Genomic DNA, 14,027 nt, shown 5'->3' with positions numbered 1-14,027 from the left:
TCAATGCTAGACGATCTCCAATGGAAATCACCGTTTTCGTTCGTGCGTCATCATAGACAAAAAAATATTTGCATATTAATTGCGGGAAACGACTTCGTGTTACCTTTATTTGGTATAAAAATTACAGATGTAACTCGTGAATCGAATTGAAAGGTAGAAAATTGGTTTACTATGACTTAAACCGAAATTGAACTTGATTTTAAAGGACACTCCACTTCTTGTATATTAAATAAGTCCATAAATTGGTAAAATCTTGTATATTGTATCTATAATTACCCTGATCTATAGATATAATGATTTCCTTGAACTCTGATAAGTCTAAATAGAACATAAAATGTTTACCGTAAACTTTTTTTTTAGATTTCAACTCTTCGTTTATTTTTAGGTCTTTCAATTTTAATATTTACATCGTTTTTTAAGATATATTTGGGTATATCGAAAAAAGAATCGTTTCAATTCCCTTCTTAAGATATATTTTTGTTGCTTCTCGAACATATATACATATATTTTATAGATTTCAACTCTGATAAATCGGAAACGACCGAAACTTAGTTTCTTCACTTTGTGTGAAAATATTTTTAAGCCCTAAAACCTTAGTCTCGTTTATTTTTAGGTCTCTCAATTTGAATATTTATATCGTTTTTGAAGATATATTTGGGTATATCGAACAAGAAACGTTTTAATTCCCTTTTTAAGATAGCAATGACTTTTCTAAAAGAATTTCTTTAGTGACAGATCTAGGTCTGTGAAGTATAGTCAATTAATAAACTTAGTAACTACTAGACATACAAAAAACTAAATACTTGTGAAAATCAAACAATAATTTATTACCCTATTGCATAGTTTAAGGAGCAGTCATCTATAGTTTTTTAGTGTGGTACTTAGCATCCTCCTCTTAGCAGAATGTAGTTACTACTAATATATCTCTATGAAACTTATTGTTATAGAGTGCTTCGATCTCAAGCCATCCATCATGTCACTGGCCATTTATCTGGAATGTCATTTATACGCCCTGTTGGCCACCCTACATTCGAATAGAGGGTAGCATTTGACGTTAAATCTAGGCTTACTTATGTTTATCACATGCTAATCATTTCACACAGATTCCGTTTCATGTGGCCGGAGTGAGCTTGACGTGAACAGTTAGCCGTCTGTTAAGTTAGGGCAAAATAACAGAGCTCTGTTAGCTCAAAAAAGCTCGCTATACAAAATTGAAATCTGAGCGTAGAATTTTCTTTCATTTTGGCCAGAACGCGTTTGTAACTCGAGCGAGGAGCACGTGTGACTGCTTTAAAAGGCGGATTACAACAAGTAAAGTTGAATAACAACAACAACAACAAGAGCAACAACTGAAACGACAACAGTAGAAGAAGAAGCAGCAGTAGCGGCGGCAGCGGCAACGGCAACGGCGAATAAGAATAAGCCAAGAGGAGCCCCTACTTTTGGCAGGGGCAAAAGCAGTAACAACAACCAGAACCAAAAGTGTGTGTGCAACCAAAGAAAAACTCACCACAGTGTCTATGTGGATAGATAGATGTGTGTGTGTGTCTGTGTGTGCGTGATTATGTTGTTGTTATATGATTTCCCATCGTCGTGTTAAAAAATTTGTACTCTCACTACGAAACGGTCGGCCCTCAGAGGCAGAACTGTCTGTCTGTCTATCTGTCTAATTGGAGTTTTGATTATTATCCAATCAGAATTGTGTGTGTTCGTGTGTGTGTGTGTGTGTTTGCCGAATGATAGGCTAAAGTAAACAAACAATTTGCATAAAAAAAGTCAAAACAAATAACATTGAAATTTCGCCAAACATTTCAAATCATAATCTCTATTATACCAAAAAAAAAGGGAAAACTAAAAGCAAATGGACAAAGTTTTTTGTAACTGTTGCTTGGCCACATGTACACAAACACACCCTCACACACTCGTATGTGAATGATATATATCTTGTCAGTTTGTTTGGCTTTCTGTGCATATGTTAACCTTTTTTTTTATTTTGGTTTGGTAACGAGCAACCAAAAAAAAAGAAACCGACATTGAATCGTTTAAGTAGCCAAACGAAAAAACTTTGAAGAACATTCGAATTGAAATTTACATAAATTATCGATGAATATAAAGTATAAAAACTTATGATGCCTAAATGGTAAAAGAAATATTTGCCCAACTTGCTACCAAATGAAATATAGACTAAGCAACTCAAAAGCAAAGTGCAAAAGTGGTAATACTTGATATGGGTCTCAAATCTTGTGAGCCTTAAACTTGTAGGTATATTAACTGAGGTCAAGAAAGTGTTAACTGAGTGCTAAGATTAGGGTTAATACGAATATGAGCTGTGGTTGTAGACTGAGACTATTTACACAGTCTCCTGCATCTAACATAAGCAATCCAGATTTTGATCATCAAGTTAGTGTAATGATTTCAAGAATAGTTTCAAAAGTATTTGCATAATGTTGGACTTATTTATTTAGTTATATATGCACTTTTCTCAGTAATGAGTTTGCTAGTTGCTCTGAAATCAATGCTTACGGAAGTGGTCCAGTTTGATAGCCATGACTCCAAAGGTGACTCCACAGGACTCTATTTGAGCGTAGACAAGGCAGCAGGTGGTTCATCAGTAAAAGTTTTAAAGGAGTCCACAAAACAAAACAAAAAGTTTGGTAACCTAATTGTTAAATTATACTTCCTGAAAACTCCGGGAATATTTGAAAAGTAAATATTCTACAAGAGGAAACTTTTAAGTCTAAAATTGCTTTTTATTTTCATCTTTTAAGTTTAAATGGTGTTGTTTTTTTATTTAGCTAAACTAAATAAAAATTTTGATGAATATATTTAAAACTTTTCGGCTTTATAATGAAAGAAATATTTAATTATCAATAACGAAGAGTATAGGTGGTTAATTTTTTAAACATTTTTACAATTTAAGCCTTTTTTAAGCAGGCTCAGCGTCAAATTCATTTTAACTGGGCTCATTTATAATTTATAATTTGATTTGAAAGGTTTGTTTCTTATAAATCGATGAGAAATTAGTTAAAAATGGGATATAGTTTATTTTCCCTGAATATTGTAAATGAACTATATAGAACTGCATATATACATATATTAACATTTTAACATAATGAGCTAGATCAGTCACTAGAGTCTACAGATAGATCCAGTGCATGATATATCTATTTGTATGAATACATGTATATATCATATAAAAAGTTGTCTGTTCAGATTATGAAATTGTACTAATTCATTGATTGTTAAACTGACTAAGATCTTAACTTATGATTGCTTAATTTTTTTTTGACAAATATCTCAAGCAAGTCAATATATGACTTACTTTAAATTGATAGATAGAGAATTTCATTTATTAAACATTGTTTATAGATAAGCCCACTAAGAAAAACTTAGCATCAGCATGTGCTGAAAGTTAAGATGATAAAGATCATCTATAGAATTGGCTAGGGAAAAATAAAACTAGTCAGTTAATATTCCATTTTTGAGGTTTCTAACTTGTTAATGATTTGCCTAATTTGCTTAACTTAAAGTTAATAACTTTTCTAGCAAACAGTCTCATAAATATTCTAAGTGATTTGCTACAAAAATTTGTTTAACCTAATAAGTCACACATCTCAGGTTAATTGAGTCAATTTTTGAATTAATATTAATAGTAAACAATTTGCAAATTGACAGTAGCCGGTAGAACGTGTCTCTGTGAGATATTAACGTTAACAACAACAACAACAACAACAACGACAACAAAAGTTATTATTTCGTTTACAGTTTGCTTACTTTTTTCGGGGTTTTGTTTAAACATTTTTTATTTGCACGCGCCAGCCAAACAAATGACAAACCAAATACAAAAACGAATAAAAAACATAAACGAAATATATTATTATTATTATGATAAAAATAATAATAATAATAATAATTATTATTTTATTTTTAATCATAAAACGTTTCGAAAATTCGTTTTGCTTCATTAAAAATTAATGCTAATTATGAGCTTGTTTAGGGTGTGCGAGTGTGTGTGTGTGTGCTTGTGAAATAATTTTATAAATGCTTAAAGCAACTTTCAACTTTATAAAGAAATTGAATGTTCTGTTGTGAAAAAACGTAACCAAAAAATATATGCAAATATTTCAGCAGGCAAAGTGGATCAAGAATTTAATTAATAATATTGTTAAAAACAACAAAAATAAAAAACAATAACAAAAGCTCAAAGTTATTTAAAAAGAAAAAAATCAATACGATAAATAAAAGCAAAGAGAAGGAACAAAAAATAGGAGAGGGCAACAAAAAAAAAAAGCAACAAGCGAAGGCAAAATAAATACAACGTAACACAATAAAAGCAAATGGAAAAAAGTTAAAGAACCTTTTTCTCTTCCCCAACCAACAAAACAAAACGAAAACCAACGTAAAAAAGACAACAACCAAATAAAAATTGAACTGCAACAATAGACAACACACAAAAGCAAAGAACAACAAGAACAACCAAAAAGAGCAACAACAACAACAACATCAAAGAGCAACAATGTCCGAGAGCAGCGATAACAATGGTGACCCCCAATCGCAGGGTCAAATGGGGGCCGAGGGTTCCGGGGAGGCTGTGGGCGAAAACAAAATGAAGTCACGCCTACGCAAAGGAGCCCTCAAGAAGAAGAATGTCTTCAATGTGAAGGATCATTGCTTTATAGCCCGATTCTTCAAGCAGCCAACATTCTGTTCGCATTGCAAGGACTTTATTTGGTAAGTGAATCATGAACTTAATTTTAATAAACTACAAAATTATTGACTAGTATCAGCTTAGTATAAAGTTGTCATCGTATTTGCAATCATTCTTAGTTAAGTTATGTGGCCAGTTCACATAATATCTGAAAATATATGGTGAAACATAAATCAATCATCGTTTGCTTTAATTTATTTGAAAATTGCATTCGCTACAGTTTAGGGTTCTTGATGTCTAATAGTTCATTTGGCTTATTACCTAATTAGGTACCATAAAGAGCCCAAGTTATGATATTCGTTTAGTTTTACAGTCAATAGGATTCGGACTGTGTCAAAAGACTTAGGCATTTTTGTAGATACAGTTTTTAAAAGAGGTTAATTAAGCAAAATTACATTCACATGTTGATTATAGGTTCAATTTATTAAAGGTTGGTTATATTCTTCACACAATTCTTGTACCCCTTTAATTAATCTTTACTTAATCTTTCTTGTAAAGTTGATGGCCATAATCTTACACTGAAAGAACATTCTCTATCACATAGATAATAATAACTTGCAGATCGTTTGGAAATACAACTTAATATAACTTAAAGTTAATGCTGAATAAATTAACCTTAGATCTTAATACTTTTTTTATTCATACACAATTCCATAAAATATTGAAAAAAAGTAGTTGGAAGACCCAGCAGAAGTGTGAAGAGTAAGAAGAACAAATGTACACTAAACTTTTTCATAATGCTCAGTTGATAGAACATTTTTCTATAAAAAAAACTACATTTATTATGAAATTGAAAGAATAGGTAATAAACATCCTATAACCCTAACATCCTGATATTCATTATTTTATTCATGCTTTTGGTATTATAATAAAGCTTATCCAAACAGCAATCAAATAGCAGAGTTACACTCTAGAGTGTATTAAGAGAAAGTAAAGGAAATTCATACGCCATGTTGGCTTTGGCATAAGATTGTAGGGCTGCTCATTCTAGAGCTGGATAACCATACTTCATCCATCTTATATTGTGCCAATGCAAACTATGAGACTGCTAATTTTAAATTAAGAATGATTATGTTTAAATAATACCTTCCTTGCTGTCAAAGTAGACGAAACTCCAGATAGAGCCTTATTTCCACTTCATTTCCCCATTCCTTTTGTATAGTTTATGCCAAGAAATGATGTCATCTGTTGGTTATGTTGCCTGCAATTAGGCAAAGCAAAATGTGGCTTAATGCTGTTGTTGTTGTTGTTGTTTTTACCCTGAATTATGTTTATGGTAAGCTTTAGGCCAGGTGGGCTGACTATTTTCCCCTTAACCATCTACGCAACGTTACGTCCCACCCCTCCCCTTTGTCATAGCATTACCATTTCTATTACCGCCCAGCACCACACTCACACCCACACTCAACGCCACCGCAACCACAACCAACCACTGGCATCACTTGGCACTTGTGGGTCTACACATCCATTGACCAAGTCAGCCACATAACACAACAATCGATAATTCTATATATTGACAAGGCAAAGTACTTAGCAATAGAAACAAGGCAAAGGGCATGAGTTCCCCCAACTGAATCCAATGAAGTTATGATGGATTCCTGAAATTAACATATACTTATGATCGATACATTTCAAAAAGAACGTGTAAGATTGAAGTTGTTTTTAAGAAAAGAAAATCAAGAAACTGTAAACTAACCATTACCCCAATTCCTGAGTCTCTATGAGACTCTTTTGTTTAGGTCTATTGATGATTATGCTAGGTCATAACTATCCTGGGAATGGGAAATTGTTTCATTAATCCATATTATTTTAGCTCCTTTTCTGACAATGCATTGGTTTGATGGAGACTATTTTAGAAGATTACTTCATTTGTTTATAAAGTGCGCTTGAATGTCTGCTAAATTAGTTCTCAATGAGTTCAATTGAAGGGAATTTTCTATGCACTCTACATTCTTATAGAGAGTATACATCTAAACTTGATTTTTCAACTTTGATTGTATAATTTGGCGCTTAGGTTTTTACCTCCTCCTTCAATTTTCATTCGACAACTCCATTAGAGTCTGTCTATTCGAATCTTATCTTTAAATTTTTGATTCTTCTGGGTTCATGTTAGCATGTCTTGTAATAAAAATTCCACAAAAAATGTCGTTGATTGTGTTACATAACTAATTTCTGTCACTCTTCAAAGAAAAAGTTATGCTTTCGAATAGAAAAAAAACTTAAGCCGATGCCAATCTTCGAAAATTAATGGAAAATTCCTACCGATTAATATATTTAGCATAGTGAAATTTTTGATGTACCTTCTGTTGCATAAATTGTGGTTAACCATAAACTGAATAGGCACAGACCGAGGCTTGATGGTCTTTAAAATCAGACTTCACAATCATTTAAGCTCTAAGACCATGGATTGCCTATGAAATTTCTCCCCACTACTCTATCATTCAGATCTTGTAAGAAATCATTTAGCTTTTCTAATAGGGGAAAATTATACTGATTTATTTTTTTATATTGAACGAATACTTTTATTATTTATTATTTTGAATACAACGAATTTTGGAGTATATCTAAGAATGATATTTGATTTTGAATAAGTGCTAAAATAGTTCTCCATACTCTGTTTATGGATGTAATTAGCTTCTCCCTTATCTTTTTGTGTTAGAAAATTTAAAAATATATTTGTAATGATCAAAAGAAACTCCTAAGAATAACTTTAGTTAACAGAAATTAACCATTTAATAGATATCCATTTGTTTTTGTAACTTTATCTCGATACTCAAGGCCTTAAGATCAATTGAAGAGTATTCATTACCTTGCATAAATTGTTCATTGGTTAAAGGGTAAAAAATTTTGCTCTTTTTGGTTTTTTGCGGTACATTGAACTTTCTGAGTTCGGCCGATTGATTGAATGACAGGCATTATCCAGATATATGTATGTATGTACAATGCAGCAAAGTCAAGTGAAGTTAAGTTAAGTCACTTCAAAGAGGCCAAAAACAAAACAAAAATATGTTGCCTGATTCTTCTGATTGTTGTTGTACTTTATATTGTTTAACAACAAAAGCAACCTGTATAATATTTAATCTAGGCCAAAAGCTGCAGAAATCTGGCTTAATCCATAAAAACAAAAGCGAACAAAAAAGCAACCAAGAAAACAAAAACTCATCCTCAACACGTGGCAAAAACCTGTTTGTTTTTGGCTTTTTTCGGCAAGGCCAAAATATCCATCTCATCCTTTATGAAAGTGGCCAAAAGCATTTCCTGTCTTTTAGAATTTGTTTCTGTCTGTGTGTGTGTGTTCGTTTTATTTTTTATGCTGCGGCGTGTCTTGGATTATAAATCAATTTCATACGCATTATGTTTGCCATAGCTCAACTTCATAACCGAAACTCCATACCCCTCCATCCCCCCACCCATTAAAAAGTTTTTGGCTTGACTTCCAAAGTAGATGAAAACCCAAATTAGAGGGCAAAACAATTTTTGGATATGATTGAAAAATTTCAATTGAAAATGATTTATTTTTTCAGTGGTTATCAGTCGGGATATGCCTGGATGTAGGTATATTTTTTTTCGTTTTAACTATCATAATCAAACTTTCATTTAATTAAATTGTGTTAATTGCTTGGGGAGATTAATATGAAATTTATTTCATGGATTCTATTAAGATTTTATTATAGGAGAAAATTAAATTAAATGTTTGCTTATTCGGGCAGAGATTTAAAATCAAAAATTTTCCTCAATTGCATAATTATTTCTCTCATTTAATATTCATAGTCAAGATTTTGCTGTTAACCGCAAAACACTTGATGGCAAAACCATTGCCATATAATTAATTCACATTTAATATACACTTCTCCATCTTTCTCCCTCTCTCTGTCTCCCTCTCTTTCTTGGTCTTTTGTCTCTGTCTTAGTCTCTTGCTTGCTCTCTGACAATTTAAAACCTTAGTTAAAGAAAATGACATGAAAATTAATTGAGAAATCATTTACTAAGCATGTGACTTGCTTGTTTTTTGGCCTACTCATGGCGTGGGCAGGCAGGCAAAAGAGGGGATGGGGATGGGGATGGGGGGCGCAGCTTAAGCTTTCTAGCTAATTGCCAGTGCCAAACATTTAGGCAATAATTAAATTAATTGCTATTTAAAATGCGACAAAACAAACATCGCACCAAAAAAAGAAGCGAAACTGAGCCATATGACACACTGATAGGAGGACCAAAAAAAAAAAAAAAAGTGGAACTTTGCTGCTGCTGTTGCTGCTCTCTGGCCACTGCATCATTATTACACGTAATTAACGCGCTTTGACAAGCCCCACCCCCTCGTTGTGCCCCCTCCCTTACCGCGCCACTGTCATCAATGTAAAACGCCTCTTTCGGTTTGCAACTAATTAACAACTTCAGTTTTTCTGTTCTCGTTGTTGTTGTTGTTGTTGTTCAACTGCCATTCGACTTTTAATTAATAGTACGGTGGCTTTTGGGTGCTTTTTACAAAAAGGCGTTGCAAGCACGTCGACAAAGTGCGAGAGAGAGAGAGCTAGGGTGTGCGCGAGAGAGAGAGGGGACGGGGCAGAATAGCAACTTGCCGTCTGTTTTGCTTCTGGTCGGTTAGCAGGTGAAGCGTTTTGCCATGTTTATGGCACGTAATTTGCATAACAGTGTCTAAAAATGAGCAAAACAAAAGAAAAAACCGCAACAACAGCAACAACAACAACAACTATTACAGAAAAAAACAATATAAAGAAAATATTTTATACAAATCTGACAATTTGTTTGCTGCATTTGACAGAAAGAGATAAGTTTTATAAGTAAATTTCCTTGGGCCAATTTACATAATCAACCTAAATAGAATTGGAATCTAGGCAAGATAACATTATTGGATAGTTATTTTCAATTTCTTTATATTATGGACAAAATTGTTAAAATATTAAACAAATCTTGGAAAAGAGGAGGTAAAATTGGTTAAAGGAAAATGAATGCTAAACTGCACAAATACGTCATATTATAGTAGTTGATCGTATCTTTGAAACCGATTGATATTTAAAACCATAATATTTTCAATTTCCTTCATATTTAAAGTTAGACGAGATAGGGGAAACAAAAATACAATTTATATTATAAAGTAAGAAGAGTTTTCCTAAGGCTGAATAGTAAAAATTATTAAAGTCAAAAAAGAAGAATGGATAAAATCTTATATTGTTAAGCCATTTGTTATCCAGTATTTACATTAAATACATACCTTATTCGATATCTAATCATATACCCAATATGTTAGTATAAAATCAAGAGGACACCAAAGTCCACAAGTTTTCGACAGTTTCGGAAAAAGTTTTTTAGGAGAACAATTTATCTATCTAAGATAAGATAGGACTAACGCTATCTTTATGATAAAAATGGGCTAAAAGAGTTAGTTACTCAAAAATTAAGATCTATCTCATGATTTAGAGCTAATTAATCTAAATTAATGGAGATTCAAGATCAGCACACTCAAATTGGTTAACAACAGAAAAATATGTAATGGAACAAAGAGAAAATGCGATTACTGTTCTGTAATTTGTAATTTACTGTGTAGTTTGTTAATAATCAGTTTAAGAAAGTTGTGCAAATATATTGATCTTAAAAACGTTTCATTCTCATAAAGGCAGTGGGGAAAGGAATGGAAAGTTTGCGCCTAGAGTTCTTCGATATTAATTTTACGAATGAAGAAACTTGAAAGTGGAAACCAAAACTCCAAACTCCCTTTAGAAGCTTTAACATCTTGCCACAAATGTTTGAAAACTCACAAAAATTCTTTACTATAACCAAAATAAAGTAAACTAGTTTAAAACAAAAGTTAAGCAAAGAAAACTTTAAACAAAATGTATTTTATATTTCGAACATTTCAGCTTTGGCGGCTGTATAGCGTATACGCCGCATAGTCCAATTAAATAAAATTAAAGCTTTAATCATGAATGAATTAATTGGACTATATAGACAAAAATAGAAAAAAGAAAACTTATGCATATATATTTTAATTGGATTATATAGACAAATATATATGTTTATATATATATATATATAAATATTCACCTGCTCGCTTAATTAACTTTCTGGTTTTCTATGGACAAACATTTTCCATGGTAATGCCTTTTATTTTTTTTCGCCAGGATGCAATTTTTTTCTTCATGAGCGCCTTGTTTGGGGTTTTGCCAACAGGAAAATATGTGCTTAATTAAAAATTCAATGAAATTTTCATGTACCTATATAAAAAAAAAAAATAATAATATAAAAGAAAACACCAAACATGACAAGGTAAAAAGGGGAAGACAGAAAAAAAAAGAAATCATAGCATAACTGCAGGCGCAGAACAACAGAAAATTGCTTTTCGCTTCATTTGATGCACAAACAAAAACAACAAAAATAAATATGCTGACAAACTGACACACACACATACACACACACAGAATAAATAAATGTAAAAACAACCAGAACAATTAAACAAGAGGAAATACAGGTACCTATACAAAAATATATATTTTTGTTCATAAAACGCAATTGCATTCATGTCTATGCAATTGAAAATTAAATTTGTGGAATGACAATCAATCAGTTAACAACTTCTGGGATCATTCAATACATTAAATATAAACAATTAAATAGATTTTGACAAAGAGAAAGCAAATGAAATTGTTTATTAAATTGTTCTCAAAATGCAAATGAATTAAATTTGCACTTGATGCACGAAAATTGCAGCCAATGAACAAGGCCCAGTTAAGAGGCTTGTGATAGCATGGCATTTATGGCTTAGGGAATACACACGTTAATGGACGCAGGGGGGGCGGGGGTGTTGGCCAGCAAAACTTGTTCAATTTGCTTCCCTATTTTACCATTAGCTGTGCACACGTAAGCCTTTGTGAACGCGTAACTTTTAAGCTGAAAAGTAGGCAATACAAATTAGTGGGGGAATTTCACACACAAACACATGCACATACACACACACACACATAGATACTTATGCGCCTTTGCGCCACCCAAACAAAAAAGACAAACTAAAACAATTTGTTCGCTATATGGCTTGAAAATTCTTTTATTTTCAAGAATTCAATTTTGATTGGGACAAAATAAATTGAGCTATCTAGGGTAATGACTATAGAATCATTAAAATAAGTGGCCCAATTAGTCTGTAGAGATATTGCAATTGCATATCCATTTCCCCAAAGATAATCTTTATTGTTTTCGATATCAATTTGATTTAATGACTATAATTTTTAACTTTCTTATTGAAAGTTTATTAATTGTTCACAGATTATTATACAGAGGTTAATTATACGCAGAGCAGATTCTTAACTTTTACATCAATTCGAACTTAGAAGTAGGATATAAAAAAAACATTGTAAAGTTCTTTTCAATTCTTGGGAATCGAAATTCCATGTAACGCAGGAAAAAACATAATGAAGAGAATTGAAAACTATTTACGACTTCCAGCTAAAAATACTTCTTTGAAAGTTACGGAACGCTTAGAGAGAAAGTGGGAAGGGATGTGACAAGAGTCTTAGGCAGGATTAAAAACTGTGCAAAAGTTGGTTAAGTAATACGCGAAGGGCTTCAGATGCAACCTTTCCCATTTGATTGTGGTACAAATATTAAGCCTAAGCTAAATTCCTATTTTTCTAAACAATCTACTGTTTCCCATCTAGTTTTTCATAAAATTTTAGATCGGATATGAAAGAGTGTTTGGCCTATACTTGTTGATGGAGTTCTCTGGCTCACTTTTTAATAAGTTAACAAAGTAATTTACTCACTCACTCACTTGTTCAGTCACTCGCTGAACTTTCAATTAAATAGTAAGTAGTTAGTAAATTTGACAACAGGTGTGTGTGGTAAGTCATCGAACTGTTGAATGAAGTTGTTCAATTTTGTTTGGGACTATTTCTAATCTGCTCTCAAATTTAAGGGCGAAATTGAGCTCGTATTTTGTTCATTTCTAGACTGTCGTGAGAAAATAATGTATAAGTAGTAACTAAAAGACATTTAATAGTTGAAATCTATACTGATGATAAATTGATTATGGAAGAAAGAAGGAGAAACAAGCCTGAAGAGAAGCCTAAGATTATCTTGGAATAATTTCCTTCCTTGATTTTCCAAATGTTGAACAACAAATTTGATAAAAAAAACTTAAAAAATGCAGTGATGTTTTCTGATGTTTCTTTATTGAAAGATGGTTACTACTTGGTATTTCTCTATTTAAGAATATAAAGCTGAGATTATAAATTTGTTTCATATGTAGCCTTTTTAAAAGAGTCATGAATATATTCAAAATGAAAATGTGATGGGAAACGTAGTCAGCTCTTACACTTCATTAACCATTAAGCTTCCATTTAAGGATCTATGGCGGATTTAAGATAGTTGAAAGAGGAAAATATTCCGAAAAAATATACCCAATAACAGATTTTGCTCCAAAATGTTGAGCCAGTTCAGGAGTCCATAAGGTCTTTAAATGCACTGACAGTTCGTTTGCCCTAAAAATTTATAAACAATTTTTAGAGATTTCATGTGGTTTGATTTTAAACATAATTGTCTATAATACGATTGTTGAAAACTATATTATAACTGATTCAAATTTATGACATTATAGAGGGATTTGTCCCGACTAATTATAGTATATATTGAACCATAAAGAGGCACTTAAACTCTTTACCAAAAGGTGATGGAAATAAATGTCCTTGCCCTTGCACTTGCACCTATTCAAGCACCTTCGTGTGTCACCTGCTTCACTTTTTACCTCGTTCAACTACTGACCCAATGGCACACACACACACACACACACACACAGAGCGAGAGAGAGACTCATATTAATTATATTGATTAAATTAAATGGCGGAAGGTGACTTGCCATTAACAGGACTTCAAGTAGTAAGGATGAGATATAAAATTAGCATATTGATTAAAAAGCAACAAAAAAGGAAAAAATAGGTATATAATTATTGGTGTTGTTGTTGTTGTTGCCGCTGCTGTTTCCGTTTGTGCAAATTAAATATTTATGCTAATTGTGGCGCACACAGAAACGGAAGAGTGCGAGTGAGAGGCAATGACAGAGAAAGAGAGAGAGAGCGAGAGAGGGGCGCGAATGTGGCAACAACCATTGAAATAGAGGGATATATAAGTATATATTTTAATTAGAGCAAATTAAAAATTAACAATACGTTCTATTTTTCTTCTTCTTTCTCTCCCCTCCCCCGAAATGCTTTTTAGGGGCTTTGGCAAACAAGGATTTCAATGTCAAGGTAGGTTACCTTTTTGACGCCCAAAAAGGGATTAACCGAATTAACTTTCCTCTTTGTTTTTGTTT

General features: G+C 32.3%; 1 protein-coding gene across 4 annotated transcripts in view; it reads left to right on the top strand.

Annotated features, from left to right (window-relative positions):
* Positions 1 to 4,430: 4,430 nt before the first annotated feature.
* LOC6640138 (protein kinase C, brain isozyme) overlaps positions 4,431 to 14,027 on the top strand; it is a 30,419-nt gene continuing 20,822 nt past the window's right edge. The window contains exons 1-3 of one of the 4 annotated variants that reach the window (XM_023182069.2): positions 4,431 to 4,731; positions 8,233 to 8,259; positions 13,931 to 13,962. In XM_023182069.2, the coding sequence (XP_023037837.1) occupies positions 4,517 to 4,731; positions 8,233 to 8,259; positions 13,931 to 13,962 (274 nt within the window). In that variant the 5' untranslated portion in view covers positions 4,431 to 4,516. The remainder of the gene's footprint in view (positions 4,732 to 8,232; positions 8,260 to 13,930; positions 13,963 to 14,027) is intronic. The other 3 variants (XM_002063614.4, XM_023182071.2, XM_023182070.2) reach the window with 3 other exon arrangements.

This window comes from Drosophila willistoni (assembly GCF_018902025.1).
Source record: "Drosophila willistoni isolate 14030-0811.24 chromosome 2L unlocalized genomic scaffold, UCI_dwil_1.1 Seg196, whole genome shotgun sequence".
Classification (NCBI taxonomy): Eukaryota; Metazoa; Arthropoda; class Insecta; order Diptera; family Drosophilidae; genus Drosophila; species Drosophila willistoni.
The sequence above is the reverse complement of the archived record's forward strand: the minus strand, read 5'-3'. Positions and strand labels throughout refer to the sequence as shown.